Source organism: Orbicella faveolata, unplaced genomic scaffold (genome assembly GCF_042242905.1).
Source record: "Orbicella faveolata isolate gen_17 unplaced genomic scaffold, um_ofav_v1 contig_46, whole genome shotgun sequence".
NCBI lineage: Eukaryota > Metazoa > Cnidaria > Anthozoa > Scleractinia > Merulinidae > Orbicella > Orbicella faveolata.
The window spans coordinates 5992647-6015594 of record NW_028301576.1 but is presented as its reverse complement, the minus strand read 5'-3'; the positions used below and the strand labels follow the sequence as shown (position 1 = coordinate 6015594).

Below are 22948 nucleotides of genomic sequence, written 5' to 3'. Positions count from 1 at the left end.
AGTCAGACCATATATTTACATCATCGGCGACCCCTGTACACCCTATAAATATAAACACAACTGATACATCATCCTTGAAGTTGCGAAGGCATTTCATTTCGTGTTAAGCTACCGAAGAAGCGTGAACCTTAACATGGCTTCTGGAGAGTCCAATTTCTTGGTGTATTCAGTTTTACTACTGTGTTTGTTGGGGTTCGCAAGTACAGCAGCAGCAAGCGACAGTAAAGTTGGCTCTGTAGAAAAGAAGAAGGTATTCATTACTGGGCAGCGCATCGAAGTTATCATTTCGTCAACCAAAGAGGATACGAATGTTTCGCTGAAACAAATTTTACAAAAGCTGGAGTCGATGAACGCTGAAACTAAGAAACTGGTCAAAGACGTTCAAGCTTTGAAAAGACAAATCCACACATTGGACGACAAAGGTAATTTACTCGTTACTCGATATAGACAACAATGCATATTATGGATATTTGTAGTGATATAAATTTATAAAAAGTATGACGTGCTGGGGCGGCCCGGGTGGCGGGAGCGGGGACGGGAGGGGGGGGGGGGGGGGGGACTGACGTATAAAAATGGCGGGGATGCTCGTCGTACCTTTTAGGGGTCAAAAACGCTGTTTTGGTTTCTCCTAGGCTGTTTAGCCTCTAAAGGTCCACAGCGGGAGCTTTTGGGGTACCTTTTAGGGTATTGAGCCGAAAAAATATGACAGGCAATAATGTGTTGTGTAAGAATTGGTATCCCTTAGTGAAGAAAAATATTTCAAGCCACGACCCCAAAACCGGATATATATATACATGTTAGGGGTTCTTTTCAAAATTTCCGACGAGTAACCCCGTTCTTTTTATATGGGAGTACCTCCCCCCTCCGGTGCTGGCGGTTTTCTTCGCAGATTTTGCAGTGTCACTTGTTATAATTGTTCATGTCAACTATAACGCGACCTGAATTCAGTTTGCCTGGGCTCCTTTGTCACCCTTTTCACGCAATTGTTTCTACCCATGCCGTGATATATATTCAAAACTAACATCTGCCTCACACGAATGTCTGAATATAACCCGGGTACGTAGGTTAGGCAGGGATGGCTGGGATTATTAGTTCAAATGATAAAAATGACTAGTGTAAAAACAAGACTTCATAACACAAATAGTAAAATTTCAGACATTTAACCCTTAAGTGGTCAGGAGAACCCAGCCAAGGAAACTATAAAATAATTAACTTGTTTTATTTGGAGACGTGTTCTTGTTTTACAATGCGCTGCTTGTACATGTGTTGTTAACTGTCCTCTTTTATGTATTTCTTCATTCACTAATGGTGTAGTTGGAAATGCCTTGCTGTTTCCGCGTCGGGGAAAAAGCGACTACGTCATTATCCGTGGCAGCATGCCGAATCTCTCAGCTTTGACAGCTTGTTTGTGGATGAAAGCCGCTGATACGAATATAGGAACTCCCCTGGGCTACGCTGTGTCTGATCAGGATAACGAGTTTATCATCTACAACTACAAGTCATTTATGTTGTTCGTAGGAGGTAGCTACAGGTCAGTGAAAATGCCTATAAGGAATACCAGGTGGGAGGTCGAGACTGTCTATATATAGATATTTGTTTGGTGCTCCATAGTCCAGACTAAACTTCCAGGATAGTTCAGTGCTTTAAGGCAAAACTGTCGAAAACCTTAGAGGAATGGGTTTAGGGCCAAATTTTTCTAACGGGTTTTTCCTTGCCCATATTGCCTTGCTTGTTGCCTTGTTTTCTTCCAGAGAGACGTATGTTTCTGCCATTGACGGGAAGTGGCACCACATCTGCGCAACATGGGAAAACATGGCTGGATCTTGGAAGTTGTACAAAGATGGTGCTGTTGCGGATCAAGGTCAAGGATTGCAGAAAGGTAATATACATTGTGCGTATAGATTTAGCCAAGCCTTAAAGCGGAGCTCCTGGTTACAATATGTTCACCTATCTTGAGCTTGCCATGTAATCGAGAACCAGTACCTGGGCAGCGGTCTACTTTAAAAATACGGTCATGTAATACTTTTTCAGGGAATACCTTGTTTTGACAGGGGTCAATTGACCATAATATGGGTGTCCAATATCAAAGAAGTACGCTGTAAACTAAGATTGCATTCTCCGTCTAGCCTGCCAGCATGCAGGCGCCCGGCGAGCGCGAACGAGGCGAGGGAGCCTGTAGGCATTCTACTGATGCCGCCTTTCCATAATACCATGATCTGATTGGTTAAATCGCTGATTGTTGACATGTTTGAGATAAATGTTCGACATATCTTCGTAAAATGCGGTTGAAATTGATTGCCCCGCAAGACTCCAACGGTTCTTGCCATCTGTGCATTTGCCATTGTCTTTTAATTTTCTGTCTCTCGACCTTTCCTTAGTTCACACGTGTTCCTGAAATACACTTTAATTGTGCTGTATGAGGAGGAAGTTTAAGTAGATGAACCATTTGACTGTGCTATAGCAATTGTTTTTTAGAGGTCAAAGGCCTGCATGGCTTCTGCATGTCGCTCCTCAGATATTAACACCCCAGGCTCTGTAAATTACCATGTTCTTATACTTTGTTTAGGCTTATTTCTATTGCAAAATATGTTTCAAGCTCTCATGAATTGACTCTAGAAGGACAAAGTTTGAAATTTCCCATAAGCTTGCTTCCACTCTAAACTATGACGCCGGGCTCGGCTGTTTGATTAGAACAATATTTGCAAGTACTGATTTGTTACAGGCTAATCACCAAGCTAAGGGCAGATAGGCACGCCAAAAACAGTCTACAGGCTCCCCCGCCCTGCCTCGATTACTTCACTCTCCGAACTCTTCAGTTTCGCGCTCGTCGGCTCGTTTTGCTCGCCTATTTTTTTTTTTAGTCTTCGCCGGGAGCCTGTTTGCAGGCTAGTCTCCGTCAGCTTATTAGCTGGAGTATGACCACCATGTTGCCCGACTTCTCCATATTTCGCCATCGTTGGGCGCAAACGCCCGTCATCCATACCACTAGTCATGTTGTTCCTGAAAAGAGAGTTGCATGGTTTCTATTTCTATGCGTACAAGTGGTTTTGTTCCTATAGTTATGGTGCTCCGCTTGGCGACCCCTTTAGGCCGCCAGAGCTCCGCTATGAGTATGGTGCTCCGCTTGCCGGCTCTTCGGGCCGCCGGAGATCTACTAAAAATTCAACTTAAGAGGAAAGAAAACCGTTAGGTATACCTTAATAACAATAGTAAGCGATAATTTGCTAGAATCAGCACTTTTCCCTATTTCAATGGTGAATTAATATTTCCTTTTTTAACTCAATGGAAATTCCTTTTTGTTTGGCACACGGGAATCACGCACTTGCAGGCCTACGCCGGGACCGTAAGTCGCCGTAACTTAAGGCGACTTTGGGCGATTTAAGGCGACTTTAGGCGACTTAAGCAAAATTGGAAGAAAAAACGTTGCGACTTTAGGCGATGTAAGGCGATTTTAGGCGACTTAAGGCGACTAACACGTAAGGCGACTTAAGGAGATTTTAGGCAACTTAAGGCGATTTTAGGCGACTTGAGGAGACTTTACTTCACTCAAGTGATATAAATTTAAACTTAGCAACAATCTCTCCATATATCTCTCGCAATAAACCAATATTGTACTAATACTGGTACATAATTAAGTCACCACAGTCTCAAATACCCAGGACCAGGTCGTTCAAAGCCTGATTAAACTAACCCAGGATTAGAGAAAATTTTGATTACTTTCATTTTTGTAACTTTTCGGTCCAGTTTTCTGTTTATGCTGTTTGTCTTTCAGTTTGAGTTTGATTCATCTTAAAACTACACAACCATAAGCAGTGAGAGATCTTTCTGCAAAAAAAAATGTATATATATATATATATATATAAACAATGGTATCAAGACTTCAATTCATCGTTTTATTGCGACAACGCTGTTTCGTATGGTCAGAGGGTGGGAGAGGGTGAGAGGGTGAGAGGGTGGGAGGCTGGGAGGGTAGGAGGGTGGGAGGGTGAGAGGGTGGGAGGCTGGGAGGATGGGAGAGGGTGAGAGGGTGAGAGGGTGAGAGGCTGGGAGGCTGGGAGGCTGGGAGGGTGGGAGGCTGGGAGGATGGGAGAGGGTGAGAGGGTGAGAGGGTGAGAGGCTGGGAGCCTGGGAGGATGGGAGAGGGTGAGAGGGTGAGAGGCTGGGAGGCTGGGAGGCTGGGAGGGTGGGAGGCTGGGAGGGTGGGAGGGTGAGAGGGTGGGAGGGTGGGAGAGGGTGAGAGGGTGAGAGGGTGAGAGGGTGGGAGGGTGAGAGGGTGGGAGGGTGGGAGGGTGGGAGGGTGGGAGTGTGAGAGGGTGGGAGGGTGAGAGGGTGAGAGGGTGAGAGGGTGAGAGGGTGAGAGGGTGAGAGGGTGGGAGGGTGGGAGGGTGGGAGGGTGGGAGGGTGGGAGGGTGGGAGGGTGGGAGGGTGAGAGGGTGAGAGGGTGAGAGGGTGAGAGGGTGAGAGGGTGAGAGGGTGGGAGGATGGGAGGGTGAGAGGGTGAGAGGGTGAGAGGTTGAGAGGGTGATAGGGTGAGAGGGTGAGAGGGTGATAGGGTGAGAGGGTGAGAGGGTGAGAGGGTGAGAGGGTGAGAGGGTGAGAGGGTGAGAAGGTGAGAGGGTGGGAGGGTGAGAGGGTGAGAGGGTGGGAGGGTGAGAGGGTGAGAGGGTGAGAGGGTGAGAGGGTGAGAGGGTGAGACGGTGAGACGGTGAGACGGCGAGACGGCGAGACGGTGAGACGGCGAGAAGGCGAGAAGGCGAGAAGGCGAGAAGGCGAAAAGGTGAGAATGCGAGAATGTACGAATGCGAGAATGTACGAATGCAAGAGTGCAAGAATGTAAGAATGCGAGAATGTGAGAATGCGAGAATGTGAGAATGCGAGAATGTGAGAATGCGAGAATGTGAGAATGCGAGAATGTGAGAATGCGAGAATGTGAGAATGTGAGAATGTGAGAATGTGAGAATGTGAGAATGTGAGAATGTGAGAATGTGAGAATGTGAGAATGTGAGAATGTGAGAATGTGAGAATGTGAGAATGTGAGAATGTGAGAATGTAGAATGTGAGAATGTGAGAATGTGAGAATGTGAGAATGTGAGAATGTAGAATGTAGAATGTAACAATGTAACAATGTAACAATGTAACAATGTAACAATGTAACAATGTAACAATGTAACAATGTAACAATGTAACAATGTAACAATGTAACAATGTAACAATGTAACAATGTAACAATGTAACAATGTAACAATGTAACAATGTAACAATGTAACAATGTAACAATGTAACAATGTAACAATGTAACAATGTAACAATGTAACAATGTAACAATGTAACAATGTAACAATGTAAGAATATTAGAATATAAGAATAAATACCAGCAAGATAGCATGAATATTAGTGAAGATATCGCAATACTAAAACCAAGCAAAACTAATAAATATATATTCAGAGTGGCAAAATTTTTAAATTTAAGATTTCTTGATTTAATTTGAAATGTTTGTATATTTTCCGTAAATTATTCAAACAAAAGGGAAATTAAACTTAATTTAGCTTATTTACATGCATTTATTTTACAATGCTTCCCGAATTATAAAAATGGTTATCTTGGTAGACTTATCTGCCATATTTTTGGCATCTCCACTGTCAATTTTAGCATGGGAGTTTAGCAAATGGCGTGGCTTTTCAAAGTTGCTCAGTCCCTTTCAGGGACCCAACCAATTTGTTGCTCTCCTGCCATAACGAGTACCGCATGCTAAGTTCTTTTGTATAAAAGAAAAATTCCTGTCAAATTTCACCAACTACTTGTCAGGCTCCCGAAAACTTTGATGACCCTGGCAGTTTATAAAGTGAATCGAATCTGTTTAGAAGGTTTTTACCAGGGTTGATCAGACCACCAGGAAATACACCTTCTAAGCTTTCACTAGTTTCCACCTGACACATTGCAAATGCCCCGAATGACATTTTCACAACGAAACACTAGAAACTGATACATCGATACCAGCCACACTGGTCTCCCCCATTTTGATTCTCCCAGCAACCCTTGCGCCGCTAACTGGCTTTCATGCTTCAAAGAGACGAGACATCGGCCTGTGCCACGAAAATTCGAGTTCTCTTGCCAAGTGTTCCCGAATGTAGATTTATTTCAGATCACCTGATAGTAAATAACTGTATTCAAATTTCGGAGAGTATTAGTTTGGCAATTTGTTTTCTTTCTTGTTTTTTGTAAACGCCTGTCGGAGTAATCATACTCACGTGGGCGCGAGTTACTCGCGTGAGCTCGCGTACACTTTAGTCACGGAGCCAAACTAAGTCACTCGTTCCAAGCATTCGCCTGGCGGCCATGTTTACTGAGAGTTGATTACAGAGAATTTTCTGTACCTTAGCTTTCGATGGTAACAGTAGCGCAGTCCACGTAAAGTGTATAAGATGATGTGAATACCTGGTTTCATCAAATGTACGAAAAGGATAGATAAACATTATGCTGCAAGTTGGTTCGTCCAGTTACGAATTCAAACGTTTACAGTTGGTCAAATGTGGAAGTAAAATGCAAATAATGATTTTTGCTGGAGAAATGACCCACTTTTCTCACTCTTTTTACACTGGGTAAGTAAAGTGTTTAAAGTGTAGGCTCAGTTCGGTTCAATTGACTTTGGATGACCATATCTTACTGCTCAGTGTAAAGGTGACTCGCAAGTATTGAGTCCTAACCCAGAAATATCTTTCTGTTTTTTTTTTTTTTTTCATCTTACTGATCTGGAACACCTTTCACTGTTGTTGTTTGTTAATTAAACACTGATGTGAAGTATATATGAAATAATTCATATTTGAGCTGCAGTTGTAGATGAGTGAAGAGTGATCATCGCAGTAAATTTCCAATTTAAGCAATTGGGAAGAAGAAGCCTGAAAAAATCAGGGCTTCAACGGGATTCGAACCCGTGACCTCCGCGATACCGTTGCGATGCTCTTCCAAGTGAGCTATGAAGCCACACATTGGGAGCGAGGTCAATTAATTGAGTTTACTGTCCCTTTATCTTTAGTAGCTTCTCAGTGATTTTCTTTGCTTTGACGTATTCCGAATAAAACATATAAGCCAAACTCTTGTATGCAAACAAAAAAAAAGGTGTGGCCGACTAGGGCCCTTTAAGGGAAGTTTTAGATGGCTCCAATGCATTGGGAACGAGTGTTAAAAAAATTAAAAGCACACCTATTGAGGTTACATCTGCTGCATCCTGCCCCCCACCCCCCCCCCCCCCCTGCTCCGTAACCAGTACCCATTTTTACATCTGGGCGAAGAGAGGCACTATGAGAGTACGAACACAATGTAATGATCCCCAGTAGGGGTCCATTGTACCAACCATTGGGTCATCGTGCCTCCTCCTCCATAGGGTTAAAGTAGAGTTTACCCTAACATGACAGTTACAAGTCTGATAACCTTCTACAGGGACAATTTGAGTGTGTTGAAACCTTTTTAACATTGCGTAACCGATAGCAACTTAAGGCGACTTTAGGCGGCTTTAGGTGACTTTAGGCGACTTAAGGTCCCAGAGCAGGCCTTACTTGCGCTAATTAAGATCAAATTGTTTTTCTTCATCAAAAGATTTAGACAAAGCTTAGCTCATTGATTGTTCAGATAACGAAAAATGAATAACAATTTCACCTATCTATCTTGTCCAGGAGGTCTGTAGCAGATATAAAATGACTAGGATCTTGTCGAGATACCAGAATCCTTCATTGAGTAGTGGCTAGAGTTTACATCTACTCCTTATTTAAGAACAGAGAAGTTAGGCATGACGCTTACGGCAAACGACAAACGGGGAAATGAAACTTTTGCCGTCTGTCTTCAACTCTTTTTATAGTAAAGTGGAAATATTTGTATTTGCGGACAGGTAGGAGACATAGTTTTTGTGTGATTTATTTAAGGACTAGAGGAAAGGAGTAGAAAACCAGCGGCTGCTTTGCCGTTTTCCATTTTCCTTAAGCGTCAATGCTTAAACGGAATCCCTGCAGAAAAAAAAAATTATTCCAGATCATAAGCTGGTGTTTGGTGTTAAAATTAAAATGTTTAGGCGATTTGAAGTCGATAATTCTTTGTCTGTTTTGAATGCTGTGTGTAACATTTCAGTTATTTTACGATTTCAAATTTCCTGCGCGCCACCATGTCTATTTTTGCAAATTTTATCGGGAACTTATGACATCAATGCCCGATTAAAATTCAACAATTCGCGAATAATCGTTCAATGTTTTTTTTCCCCTAGGTTACGTGATCCGTGGTGCTGGATCTCTAGTGTTGGGACAAGAGCAAGACTCAGAAGCAGGAAGATTCAATGCGCTTCAGAGTTTTGTTGGCGAAATGACGGGTGTCAATATATGGAATCGAGTCATAGATCACCACGAGATTGTTAGTATGTCGAAATCGTGCCGGGCAGGGGAGGGAAACGTGTACAAGTGGTCCGATTTTAAGCCTCACATAATAGGTGGAGTTCAGTTGGTTTCTCTTTCGTGTGCAATTTAAAAAAAAAAAGTTTCTTTTTTCATGGAGAAAAAAAGCGACTCGACCGTAAGGAAGTATTATTTTTTTTTTTGCTTACTCCGATTTTGGTAACCATTTTTTGGCGTCAATATTTTTATTTTGCAAAATGTTCCTCAGCAAAGAGCTTACAGAAGTAGTTATAATGATACTATAACTATAGGGAAAAACTGAAAAAAAATCACATTGAAAAGGAGATATATGAGCATCAGATAAAGCCAAATAAAACAATTAACAAATGGTAAACGCCATAGCATGCACTATTGAGTTATGGATGCACGCGGGAGGTTGCTAAGCACGAAAGAAGCGTAAGAGTCGCACGAGGCGATAGCCGAGTGCGACTCTAGCTTCTTGAATGCTTAGCAAACCTCCCAAGTGCATCCATAACTCGATAGTGCACGCTATGGCGTTTACCATTTGTTTTATAACATAACTTTAAGACATTGGAACAACAGAAGTCCTTTTATTGAGCTACATCACAAAAAAATGTTCGTGTAGTCTTACATGATAAGAGAAAACAAGCGCGCGAAAATTCATTCATGACAACCGACCGCACACCAGTAACTCGATAAAGTTTCATCTTCAGACAACTGTGAAGACAGTTTCGCATTTCTGACAGAAGAAGGTCGGCCATTACTTTGGAAACAATGTCTGTCAAAAGATTTGCTTTGTAAACATTAACACACACGTCAGCAGCATACACCCATGGGCAAATAGTAGACGCTAAATTAACCAATCAGAGCGCGCGCTTTGCTTTAGTTATGTTATAAATAAAAACCATCAGTTTCCGCAAAAAATATAAAACATCCCAATACCAAATAGAGCTGTTTTCAATTGGGTGTCATAAAACCAAAAGCAAACCAATTACTTACCAATTAGACTACTCAACCAATCTCAAACCCAAGTAAAACCAAAACCAAAACCAAAACCAACTTAACCGTTTTATCAGTATTTTAGTTATAATCTTATTACTCTTCTTTTTTGAATTGAATTTGGGAAGTAATCAGGCAATGATCCTGGTTTTGGTTTTGATTTGGTTTTACTCTGTTTTAAGATTGATTGACGGTAGCCCAATTGGTAAGTGACTGGTTTAATTGGTTTTGGTTCTACGACACTCAATCGAAAACCACTCGATCTAACCTGTTTTACTCACCGTAGCCAAATTCGGAATTAGCCAATCAGGAGCCAGGCCCGCCGATACCGTACGTCCTGATATCTTACGATATCAAGTCACTGACCTGATATGGCCCAATAAATGCGTATGGTGACGAAAATACCCAATTGTACCTTTTGATACTGACATCTGTTGCAGTATGTAAGGCTCGTTTTGTCTCACCATGAGCATTTTGTGTCGCTTGCGTCTCAGCACAATATAAACAATAGCTTGTCTAGAGTCCCTTAATATGAGCGCTGCCGACGAAAAGGCACTACCTCAACATACCGTACGGTTCGTTAATTTTATAGACAGAGCGATATAAACTCAGCAGAAAGATGTGCCAAACGGTGGGTGTTTCTACCTCTACCTTCTTTTAATCTTTGATAAATAATGGTAATAGACTGATCAATGGAGTCCCATTAGGTCTGTTTTGGTCTGTTATCATATGAGTGATAAACAAAATCGGACGACCGCGAAGCGGGCCGGGAATTCCGTTTAATCACGAATATTAGTATAATTTCAGACCGAATAGGCCACGTTCGGTATATCAATATTCTATCATGGCTCCGAGGCCTTCAGGTCAAAATTGTAAATTTTTAAAGTTTCTTTCGTCTTTCAATTCCCAAAAGAGACTTGGATACAAAGAAAACAACACCAAATATAGAAGTTTGTCCTGAAAGCCTCGGAGCCATGTTAGAATATTGATACATCGAACGTGGCCTATTGCATTGGACCAATTAATAATAATAATAACTATAACAAAATTTGAGAAAAAAAAAGACGAAAAGTCTAACTTTCTAGTGAATAAAGTAGGTGTAGAAGTCCATGAGGGAAGAATTCGTTCTGTCTCACAACAGCAAACACATGTGACATGTACAGAGTTATGTCCGTGCAAAGGTGTGACATGAACATTGTCCAGTAATAAAGACATAACGCATGCAATGTGCGATACATACTCAAATAGTGCCTCTTGATGAACAGTTATGAATTTTGTTGTAATTTATTAATTAAGGGAGATTTACCGCATAAATGCATTAATATCCAAACAGTAAATAATGTTTCTTGGTTACGTACTATAACAGTTATCCACCTGTGGCATATAATTCAATTGCCTAATTTGTTTAACAACTTAATTACAATACAAGATATGCAGCTGCACAAACGGACTTTCACTTAACACTCACGAGGACAAATATGGGAAAACAGACGATTTCTTTAATGGAAATAGATTTTTGAAAAGAACTTCCAGCCCCGGATGTCAAAGACTGAATTTAGTATATTTTCTTTTTAAAACATTATTTACTGTCAGACCAATACCCAATTTTTTAAATTCTTGTTCTCCCTTAATCTAAACTGTAAACCTTAAATTCTTCCTTCATCTCTCTTGTCCTACAATTAGACATAACAAGGCTGGAGGCTAACTGGAAAACCGAGCGGTTCATTTATCCTCCAGTCTCAATAAAACTGACAAGACTACAACGGTGATCTCCTTTGAAATATACATTATAATTATATAATAGATGTTATAAATAAGATAATGTTTGTGTTTGTATTGAGGGAAAAATAAAAACCTTATTGCAGTCTCACAATTGATTGTTTTTATCTTTTTCTTTTTTTGAAGCGTAGTGAATCGAGCATGTAAAATAAATACACTGACTTCAAAGCTGGTTTAAACCGACTGAAAAACATTATTTCGCAGCACCTAATTCCAAGACATTTGTTTAGAGTGATAGTGATGATAAAGGCCTGGGTGCTTGATTCTTTCAACTTCCAACGTCGCATTGAGAAAACGGTCCAGTAGATCCCAGTCCTCCCCTCCCCACTGATATTTGTAGTCCATAGTGTTCATCCCTTTTTAAAAATAGAATACACATCGTAAAATGTAACTGTAGGATGAAGTGAGCAAAGTCATACTCCAAGCCCGCCGCGTTGTTCGAAAGGTGGATAACATTATCTTCTGGACAAATCACTATACAGTGAATAGCTTGTTTTGTTTTGTTAACACTTATCCACTGGATAGCGATTTATCCGATAGATAGCGTTATCCACCTTTCGAACAACTGGAGCCAGGACCATAGACTGAGAAGAAAGGGGAAATTGATAGGACCTCCCCCAACCTCGTTCTCAGGGATTTTCCCAGGATGGAAAGAGTTCCTCCCCACCCCCACCCCTTCGGTCTTCGATCTCCGATATTTCGAATTCCGCATTTTCTTTCGAACTCAAAATCATTTCTTTTGGATTTGCCTTTAAGTCATTAACTATCGGCTATTTCGACCTCCCGCTAATTCGAACTATTTTTCGTTTAATTTCCCTGCGACTTCGAAATAGCGCGGTTCGACTGTATGTTATCAGGAGAAGCGTCAGTGGTGTGGGGAATGGATCCAACCCTTCCTCTTTCCTTGTACCACTTTGTCAAGGGTTGAAATTGTCTTCGATAAGAATAAAAGAAAAACTATCATTGGGAGAAACTCATGTACGGGCGATCGTTCTTTTGGACCATCCTTTCTTGCCATCATTTCTTTGCCTGTTGCTATTCCTTTCTTTCAAGGCCAATAAGGCTCCTGTAGTGTTAAATAGTCACCAATTAGGTGATATAGTTGAGCGTTTAAGAAACTAGTTATTTCTCTTACCTCCGAACCTTATCCAGTCTGATTTATAAACACTAAGAAGACCATAACCAGCGGTTTCCCAGTAGCCTTGATGATCGACGTATGTGCTGACACAATTCAGGTGTCCGACAATAGGGATGTAGACAAGTCGGCCTTCGATTATGCTCTGCCAAAAACAAGGAATACGCAGTGAAAAGTATGTTTCTAATCCTCCTAAATCACAGAGTATAAGAGTATTCATTGACTCAGATACATGTAGTGTTTTAAATGACCACTAATATTTTGTTCTATAAATCAATTACCAGCTCACCTTCCTTACACTGTGCATAATGTCAACAGGCACATCGATATGAAGATCAAATAGAAACAAAATATCATGCTCACTTGGAACACGCTCAACATCCTTGTTCAACGCTAACGTCTTATAAAATTTGCCTTGCAGCGTAATAATAGTGTGTCGAGTGCGAAGAAGAGAAGTGCCAAACGCCTTCTCTAGGTTGATATCTTGGCTTTCAAAGTCAACAACAATGACGTGGAAATTCTTATCACCAGTCAATATGCTGGCAACTCTGAGCTCATTGATAAAATGATAAACCCATATTGCTTGATCTTTGGCAGGGAGAATGAAGTACACTGTGGCGTTGAAGTTCCAGTCCATGCTTTAGGGACACGTAAGCCATGGCTAAGCTTTTTGTCAAGGACGTGCTCTGACAGGCGAAATGATTGACTGCTGCCATTTAAACCGAGTTCCAGATCAACTGAGTAACGATCACCATAAACTGGGTCTGCCTTCTGCAAAATGTTGTGGATCCTCCTTACAAAGTACTTCCTATATGGGAGGTGAAACACATCCCAATTGTCAGCATAAGCAAAATCAAGACAATGTACAGACCGTCATCCTGAAATTGCCAGTGTGTCAGTTCGCCTAGGGTGCAGTCGCTTATTTGATCATTCCCTCAGTCGGTCGGTCAGTTGGTCCGTCCGTCCGACCGTCAATTCGATTGTCAATTAGTTGGTTAGTCAGTCAGTCAGTCAGTCAGTCAGTAGGTCAGTCACTCGCAGGTCAATCACTAAGTAGGTCAGTCAATCAATGAGTCAGTCGATCAGTGAGTCATTCATTAAGACAGTCAGTCTGTCAGTCTTTGAGACAGACAGTCAGACACTCAGTCAGTCAGTCAGTCGAGTATTCAGGCAATCAGTCTGTCAGTCCGTTAGTCTGTCAGTCTGTCAGTCCGTCAGTCCGTCAGTCTGTCAGTCCGTCAGTCCGTCAGGCCGTCAGTCCGTCAATCTGTCAGTCTGTCAGTCTGTCCGTCTGTCAGTCTGTCAGTCTGTCAGTCCGTCAGTCCGTCAGTTTGTCAACAAGCCATAAATTAGAATTCTGTATGGTGTAACTTACTTGGAGGTTTAAGTCTCAGCGAAGTAGTTATCTTGTTGACAACCGCTTGGATTATATCCCAGCCTGCAACTCGGTTAGGAAAATTGTGATAGTCTCAGGCTACTAGTAAGCCCATGGCAGTTTTGTCCTCTGGATAAACCAAGGATGCAGAAACATGACTGACTCCTTCGTATCGATAAACTGTACGACTTAACACAAAACTACTTTGGTAATCATATGAGGGAAGGTAACTATCTTTGGGAATCAAAGGGAGGGAATAAAATTTTAAGTAATCCTCGCTTATTCTTTTAGATTTCAGCTCCAGTTCTACGCGATAACCATCCGACAGCACGCTATACAAAACATCTTTGTTCTTCGTTGTAACCACGTTTTCGTCAGAATATGGTGATAAGTGCTGCGAACTGATCAGTTTGAAGTCCTTGTGTTGCAAACTCTTCCAAAAAACTTGAACAAAGTCATCCCAGGTGCCTTGTTTATGAAGAACTTCGATGTAATATTTACTGCCTTTGCGAAGCTTTATATCTTTCGAGATTTGGTCAGGATATTTATGCAACTGATTTAGCTTGGCCCACGCGGCTACACCTTCTTTGAACACTCTGGCAATCAACTGTTTTTGGTTTGGATCTTCACTTGAACTAAGCCATAACTCTGACGAATCATCGGAGACTATTGCAAAACGGTATGGCATGGTGATCGGTGGGTTAACGAAACCAAAAATAAGCTGACCATAATCTATTCCGTGATCTTCAATCTGGAACTTGGTAATAAGGCTCCTGAAGTTTTCATCGGGGTAACGAGGAAAAAATAAAGATTTCCGTAAGTTCGAGATGTCTGCTCCACACAACCCTCGCCAGATGTAAACATCCAGTGCGCTAAAAGTTGGTTTTGTAGGGGAAGTGGCATTCGCTGTGTGGTCTGCAATCGTTAAGTTGTAGTTTACCACTTCCATCTTATAGATCATTTGCCGGCATCTGTTTCTGAGGAAGGTTCAACACATAGTGCCAAATAAAACAGGCTAACAGGACCGTGATCAAGAGAAGAAACCTTGCAAGTCTTTGAAGCTTGCGCGGTCGAAGAAGTGTTTGAATAGCCGCCATAAGTTTGCCAGAAGTGCTTTAGTCAAATGGCAGCTTACAGGACTGATTTGGATTGTGAAGTTTCCTGATTTTTGAGTGCGTCTACAAGTGAAACACAAGAGAACTTGGGACCTTGATAACGACCTAAAAAGATAAAATAGGCATTAATCAACAACAAACTTGCATTCAAAAGTTTTTTGAGAGAGGCCGCTTTCAGTCATAACAGCCAAGGAAATCCCCTTAGAAATTAGATTACAAACCTCTTTAAACCTACATAGCGATCGATTTTAAAGTTCCTAAAGGAGCTCAGTCACGGTGTTTTGTCTCGTTTTTGGCCACGTACAAAATCTCCTTTAAATGGAGGGAAACCTGAAAATAATAGTTTACTAAGATAGAAAAACATCAAAGAGATAATAATAAACCATAAAAGAACAAGGATGGTCAAGGATGGCGAAGATTGACACCGATTGCAAACGACGAATTTGAAAAATTTAGGCTAAACTTTTCAAAATGTGCAAACCATGACTGAGCTCCTTTAAACTTCTGACGTCTATATATAAAACACCTGAGCGAGGTCAGCGACGGAATTCATTTAGAAGTATTCAGGTGAAGACTTCCTGTCCTGGCTTTTAAATTAGTAAAGGAAATGTTCTTTTGATTTCTGACAACACTGATATGCGTGACCAATGACTAAATCAGTGTGTTCCTTGGAAGCACTGCACGTGATCAACTGTTGCAGAATGTCTCATCCTTCCTTTGTCGAGTTGAAACGGCGTAAACGTTCAGGGCTGGGTTGTTCAAAAGCCGGATAAAGCTAGCCCTGGAATAAAGGATTAATTTTTCTTGTATAAAAATGTCTTTCACTGCTTATGTTTTGTGTAGTCTGAGATCATTCCAACTCAAAACTGAAAGACAAACAATATAAACAGGAAACCTCACCGAAAAGTTGCAAAACAAAATTAAAATTCTTACTAATCCTGGGTTAGTTTACTCGGGCTTTGAGCAACCCGGCCTGGAGGAGTCAGCTTTGCTTCAGGCTTCCAACCGAATAAAATTCCAACTTAAAGCTATAGCACATTGTGTCTAGAGTGGAAAGCAGCGCTCAGTTTTCAGTGATTACAATTTCAGTATTGCCTGAAAGTCGTGAAGCTTGTAATCTCTTTTGCGACGTAGTGTCTACCTCAGTCCATCGAGCGGTTCTGTCAAAGATAGGAGACATCAGTAAAATGGAAATGCCTGTCATTATAGAAACAAAGTAAACAAAAGTACTCCCGGACAGGAAAAAGCGACAGTCGATGCATATAAAACGGCAAGCTTGATAGCTTTGGTAACACCGTGAGATTTAAACAAAAAATCAATAAATGTCAATGTATTTTAGGTTTTGGCAACGGTAAATTTCAAAGTGTAAAACTTCAACTTTTGCTCTCGTTTTTTGGAGTTTTGAAAATTTAGGTGCTCTATGTCGGACCATTCAATCTGGCTAATATTACGTTTAGTGTATGGGTTCCATACAGAGGTAACTTATTCTAATTGCGGACAGACAAGAGTAGTATAGGCTTTCGATTTCACATCTGTAGTGCAATACTAGTCACCTAGGACTCTTCTCAGAAGACCCATATGCTACAAATGAAGTCACTATGTTCATGCAAGGGGTTCCAATTAAGTTTCTGGTTTACACTTATGCCCAGATATTTTGTTGAGACTGCTCTGGTGATGGTCTAGCCATTCATTACATAATCATGACAAAATTCTGTAAACAGTTTTGCGCATGCCTCGTGTTCCTGACTAAAACACCACACGAGTACATACGAGTAACATACGAGTAGCATACGAGTAACATACGAGTAACAAAAGAGTACGTAAGAGTAACATACCGGTAACATACGAGTACATACGAGTACATACGAGTAATTAACATACGAGTACATACGAGTACATACGAGTACATACGAGTACATACGAGTAATTAACATACGAGTACATACAAATACATACGGTAATATACTGGCTATATACCAATACATTTGTTACATACGAAGACATTGGAACCTGTATAGGTATATAACCTGTATATTACGTTATGTATCTGTATGTACTCGTATGTTACTCGTATGTAGTCGTATGTTCCTAGTGTGTACTCGTATGTTACTCGGATGTACTCGTATGTTACTCGTATGTACTCCTGTGTTACTTGTATGTTACTCGTATTTACTCGTATGTTACTCGTAAGTACGCGTATATTACTCTTGTGTACTCGCATGTTACTCGTATGTACTCGTGTGGTGTCTTAGTCACGATCGTGCTTCGAGCCGTTTGCAAGTTTCCCACGCAGGAATTGAGAGGTCAATTAAATCGACTTTTAATGGTTTCCTTTTCGTCTGTTCTTGAGATCACTTCGTGTGTATATAGTAAAACAATTATTCTGTACAATCTCCGTGAATAGCGACAGGATATTTAATTCGCCGCTTCGTGGATCGGTAAATATTCCGCCACTATTCAGCTCTATTTCAAATAATTAGTTTTTGGCGACGGTAAATTTTACAGAGTAACTTCAACTTTTCGTTCCCAATTTTGTCGTTATTCGAGGCCATTTTCTAACAACGATTTTGCTTAAGAATATTTAGGAGAAATTTACTCTCAATTGTTCGAACTGCCGAGTTTTCGACATCCAGACCCTTGGAGCGCTTTGACATGACGCCGCGGAAGCTAGCCATACAATCAAACGGCGGCCATGTTAGTGTACCAAACCAATCCTGTGGGAGTTAAACTCATCTTGTTTTTGTTAATTAATGTAAACAATTTTTTCTGTTGACTGCTAGCCGCGTAAGTGATAAAGTTCCCTGGGGTGCTTTCATTAAATTACATTGAAATTTTTTGTGAGATATGGTGGATTAAAGATATGCAGGAGAAGATAAGGTTAGGATTAGGGATAGGGTTAGGGCCCTGAAAATATCGTTTGAGTCACGAAATCGTATTTTTTTTCTTTTTCTTCCTTTTTTCAAACCCGTTGATTTAAATGAATTTACGTGAGTTATTTGCTATACGTAGATGTATATATTACGTACATAAAAAGAAGAAAAGCAAACAAAACATTTTTTAATTTGGTACTCTTGACAACGGTCTCGATTTTCACAAGCACGCGAAGCGAAGTGCAAATTATTTGTGGGAATAAAAGTTAAAAAAGTTAAATTCTTGTTGCATAACTTGGAATAATGTTTTTACCAGTTGATATATGAACCTAATTTCAACCACTATTGTACTCCGCAAAATCCATGGGTTGTGTTTTCTTTGACTATTTGACGATATATATAGAGTCAACTTTGACAAGTGTGTGGTGATCACTCGGTAATCATTTATACCTTTCTGATCCCCAGGCGGTAACCAATCATTGTGTAAAATACGTTGTTGACTGACTGCTTTTGCGAATCAAACAGGAAAAGAACGCGTTGTCATTCACTGCCCCTATTTATATTAGGGCGTTTTAGCAATAGAGAGGTTAGGCATGATTAGAAAGGTTAAGAATGACGTTTACGGCAAACGGCAAACGGCAAAAATGAAACTTTTGCCGGCTCTCCTCAGCTGTGTGTACAGTAGAGTGAAATTATTTGTATTTGCAAAGAATAGTAGGAGGCGTTATTCTATTTTTGTGTGCTTTATTTACCGATTAAAAGAAAAGAACTCAAAGTCAGAACTTATCATTGCCGTTTGCCGTCTCCCGTTGACGTCATGCTTAACCTCTCTAAGGCGACGCCGGGTACGACGCCTTGTAAAATATGTATTCATACTTTACCTTCGAATGTCACAACTGTCTAAATCTGTTAAGTACGCGCGCTTATCCGTCTAAAAACTTGCTTAGGCTAAACATGCACCGACAGCGTTCAATTCCAAAAGAACACACTAAAAATTAGCCATTGCCGGTTCGCCTTCTCCAAGATAGGCAGAACATGGTCATTTTCACCTTGTTGTTTTGCAGAGGACGGCAAAGAAATGTACAAAGATTCAAAACGCACTTGCAGAACCATTGTCCTACTCATTAATCCTTTGTTTGGTGACGCTCTCGTTGCCGTCGTCGTCGTGGTTTGCTAAAGCTCCCTATTACCCTCGTTATTCAGTTCGGCAGCAGGCCAAGACCAAGCGAGTACGTTTCCACCTCCCATCTGGCACGAAAGAAGTGACCGATTTATTTCTGCAGCAGGCAATACGAAGTTCCATAACTGGACACTTGTTATTTCACCAATAAAACTCTGGTGACCCGCATATTCACCAGCTGCTAAGTCTTGACCTTGACCCAGTATCAGTACTCCTCCTTGAGCTATTACGTGCCCTATAATAAGAAAAATAGGATTTAGGCATGGAGTGAAGTGCAGGTCAGCGGGCAGGTTGAATTTACGTAGAAAATTTGAATTGATTTTAGTTTGATTTCACGAAATTCGGTGTTTTAATCAATACCTTCCCAGCGGAGTTCAATTTTTTTATTCTTTGAAATTTGTCTAATTGTAGATTAAGAAAAACGGTACTGGTCATTCAAGTGCTAAATTGTGATTAAGGTGGAAATGATTAAAAAACTCTTCGTCAAGAAGTTAGAAACTTGGATTGTTTACAGATGCCCCAGATGACTTCAAATTCAGAAGATGCGCTGTATTAGATCTTTTTTTTTAAATAACGTTAATATTCCGATAATGTCCCGGCCGATGAGTACAATGAGAGTTTCAGAAACTCGCACGAGCACTTTTGCCCCTGTGTCTCTTTTGTAGCTAGATGAGTACCTCAGTAAGAAAAATCAGACAAAGCACTTAAAAAAGAATGTAGAACGTAACATGGATAGTAGCTCTCCTACGTGACCACTTCAGAAATTCGATTAAGTGGCTCCCCACGATGTACAATAAGGAAAATTGCTATATACACCTTGACAAGTTTCTTTGAGACGTCCAGTGAATTAAATCTTACAATCTCCATCAGTGATTGGATTGAGAAGGAAAAGGTCATACCTCTTTGCAAATCTCGACCTGTTGCCACGACTACGCCATTTTAAAGCAGCTGCCATGATCCAGTGACACTCTCCCACGTGGCGCAGATATGATTCCAGGTCTCATCCGTAGCAGATATGGTGGACCTCCTAAAATTAGTTGTATCCTTGAATAATTTTTACACACAAAGTTCTAGACTCTCAATTCAAGTAAATTCATTTTCTAGAATCGAAAGAAAAATTTGGAATGAAATGCCTATATATTTCAGAAAGCTTCCAAAAAATGTCTTTAAGAGGAAAATAAAACAAATACTTTTTGAAATTCTAGCTTCAGAAGACTGTTATATTGATCTTACAGAAATCGTTCAAAAAGTAAGCTGAATTTATTTTCCTCCTAGTATGTATTCATTAATACTCAATAATTTCGCTTTAGTGTATCTGTAGTATCTCGTCGTAACTGTTGTTAATTATTATTTGTAATATCGTTAGTTTATTAGTTGTCTTTAGTCATTGTTGTCAATTCTAGTCTCTTTAGTTCTCTTGTTACCTTCAGTTGTATTTAGTTGTACCTAGTTGTATATTAATAACTCGTCCAAACATGACCCGCCTAGATTAGCTCAGCTATCCGCGGGCATGTTATAATTGTAATTTTAATTTGATAACAAATAAAATGTATGTATGTATTGTTAAAACTGATGTATTATATAATTATTAATCTCTAGGAAGAAAACTGTCTATTTGTATATGCATAATAAAGTAAGAGCCCTTTGACACAACGTCAGGTCGGCCATTTTGGTGTTACCAAATGTTAGATTTTCTTCCTACGGGAGACGACTTTTTTTATGCAAACATTTTCTGTTGTTTGAGAACGCTACCGTAGCTTCCTTAAGAACGCACTATATACGAAAAATGTCTTTCGATCAATGATCTGTCTTTCGCTTATGTACCAGTATTCAATTCAGTTTTTTTTTTTCGACTGTATCTAATTCACTATTTTTCCATTATAGTTCACTCAAGCTGTTTACCTTTCTTATTGTTCGTAGCTGTTGGAAAATAAACCCTCTGGAATAGATTAGTGAGTCATCCCGGTGGCAGATACCTTCGACTCTACATTTGACCAGTTCACATGGCCCGTGGTTTATCTTGAAGTTGTAAGAGATGCAGCGTGGCTCATCGAAACAGAGCTGAGCACAATTCAGCCAGTCGTCGGTGTCAACAGTTTGAAAAACATGGCTGACCAACAAATGATCTTTAAGAACCAAGACGTCTTTGGCAAGCACTTGATTTATCGAAGACAAAATTATGTAGCGAAGGACCCGGAGTGTACATTTAAAATAAGCCATGTTTGAATAAAAATAATCGGAATAACGACTAACGTTACAGTAAACTGTGCAAAAAAAGTAGGTAATATTTAAAGCAGAATCTTTGAAAAAGGTGCTACGACTTTCGAGTTTAGAGAGCTAATTTGACTCTTGAAGTTATTATTATTTTTTTTTTTTTGCATTTTATTTTTATCAAACCTTTCTCATTATATTAGCTTGTATATTAAGCATGACGTAACCATGCACACTTTGCCTCTATTTGAATGTAAACATTCCCGGTAAACAATGCTCTTACCACTGGAAACTGCCTATTTGCCGTTTTAGTGGCGTCAACATGTCGTGTTCAAAAAGAAAAAAAGATTAAGTTTCAGTATCTTTTTTAATACACTAAGGCAAAAGTTTGTAACCCAACGAACATCAGCTCGATTCTCTAGTTAAAATCTTGGTACATAGTGAATTTCAAGAATTCGAAGAAAACGATTGCGAAACGGGAAGCTGAATAATTAAAACACATTGCACTAAAACTTTGAACTCACTCTGACATGATGAAAGTGAACAAAAACTGAATATTATTTTTACTGACTTTTTATTTTTAATTAGTAACAGCCACACGCCTTATTTTTCAAATGTCTTGCTCTAGAACTGTTACATTGTACTTCAAGTCGCTTGCTATTTTGAATTCAATCCGTTTCGGCGGAAAAGAGGATGGACTAGCTAAATATTCTTCAGTTATTATGTCGCCGCTACGTGCTACATTACAGGAGGCCAAGCTAATTGCCTTTCCTTGCCGTAGGGCTGAAAGATCTAAAAGCCAGCTAAATAGCAACATGTTTTTATTATTTTGTATCTTTAATTTAAATCGCGTGTTTCCTGTTACCAAAAAATTGTACCGTCACACAATTTCATAAACTAATATATTCTTAAAACCTTTAGTTTGGCTATTTTTACTTGGCTTTTCTAATTATTTTTCTAATCCCAGAACAAATAATTTATTCAGTTTTACTCTATGGATTCGAATGAAGGCTATAATGGGCAAGACTTCGTCATCACGACATGACATATGGTACTGTTTGTTACTAAAATAAGGCTATGCAAAGTGATTCCGCGATTGGAACTCTATACTCCTACTCTATCCTGCTGAGTAACTCTGCCTTGTGCTCAAAATTTGTAATAAAAATTACTTTTCAACACTTCGACCTTGAACTTCCGTACAAAAGTCCGAGAGTCATGTTTTCTGGCACGTTTAAAGATCACCGGCTTTAAATGTCACACTGACATCCATCACGTTTCTTTCGAGTGTAAGTTACAACCAAACAGGACGTTTACGTTATTTTTTGAGTTTCATTTGCCCCTTCAGTATTCATCCTGTGGTAATGAATGGTTCAAAAGTCATGAAGTCTTCACTTTTTGAAAAACGCACTATGACGCCGATTCAGTTGCCTGTTTCGGAATGCCTGTTGGTGATGTGACACAATAAACTGTCGACAAATTGCCTAGGTTAATTGACGAAGTGAAAAGAAAACAAAAGTTCTGAAAAATGCAATTTCGGACTAAAATAGTGCTTGTCGAATACTCTCAGGGTTAGAAAAGCGACCAGCTCAGCATGTATCATCAGCTTACTCACGTTTCAGAGCAACGGGATGAAATATCAACACTGATGTTCTGTGATTGTTATTTGAATTCCGCTTTTCCTTTTATTTTGTTTCATTTTTCTTTCGTTTGGTACTTAGTAACACCTCTCCGAGGCTTTCTTTGCGTTTTGCGCGAGAGAAAACCCTGGGTATTTTGCATGGGTACATTAATTTTGTTGTAGCTCTTTAGTTACCTCACTCTTCTCTTTGCAATAGACCACTTTCGATATATTAAAATTCAGCTTGGCAGCGAGGCTTAGAGGACACA

The 22948-nt window shown here is 40.1% G+C and overlaps 1 protein-coding gene and 2 pseudogenes across 1 annotated transcript; 1 reads left to right on the top strand and 2 right to left on the bottom strand.

Moving 5' to 3' along the window:
* On the top strand, window positions 1–10635 carry LOC110049274 (neuronal pentraxin-2-like). Its single transcript, XM_020755065.2, has 4 exons — window positions 1–422; window positions 1315–1531; window positions 1752–1879; window positions 8253–10635. The coding sequence occupies exons 1-4, from the start codon at window positions 134–136 to the stop codon at window positions 8507–8509; spliced, it is 891 nt and encodes a 296-aa protein (XP_020610724.2). The 5' UTR covers window positions 1–133; the 3' UTR covers window positions 8510–10635.
* Window positions 10636–11265: 630 nt separating this feature from the next.
* On the bottom strand, window positions 11266–14782 carry LOC110049289 (beta-1,4-N-acetylgalactosaminyltransferase 3-like; annotated as a pseudogene).
* Window positions 14783–18843: 4061 nt separating this feature from the next.
* On the bottom strand, window positions 18844–21140 carry LOC149098131 (uncharacterized; annotated as a pseudogene).
* Between the last annotated feature and the right edge of the window lie 1808 nt (window positions 21141–22948).

Bases quoted from the DNA above. Each gene is read 5' to 3' on its own strand.
- LOC110049274 (XM_020755065.2), top strand. From the start codon at position 134: ATGGCTTCTGGAGAGTCCAATTTCTTGGTGTATTCAGTTTTACTACTG. The intron at 1,532-1,751 runs GTCAGTGAAAAT...GTTTTCTTCCAG, and splicing joins TTCGTAGGAGGTAGCTACAG to AGAGACGTATGTTTCTGCCA. The intron at 1,880-8,252 runs GTAATATACATT...TTTTTCCCCTAG, and splicing joins AGGTCAAGGATTGCAGAAAG to GTTACGTGATCCGTGGTGCT.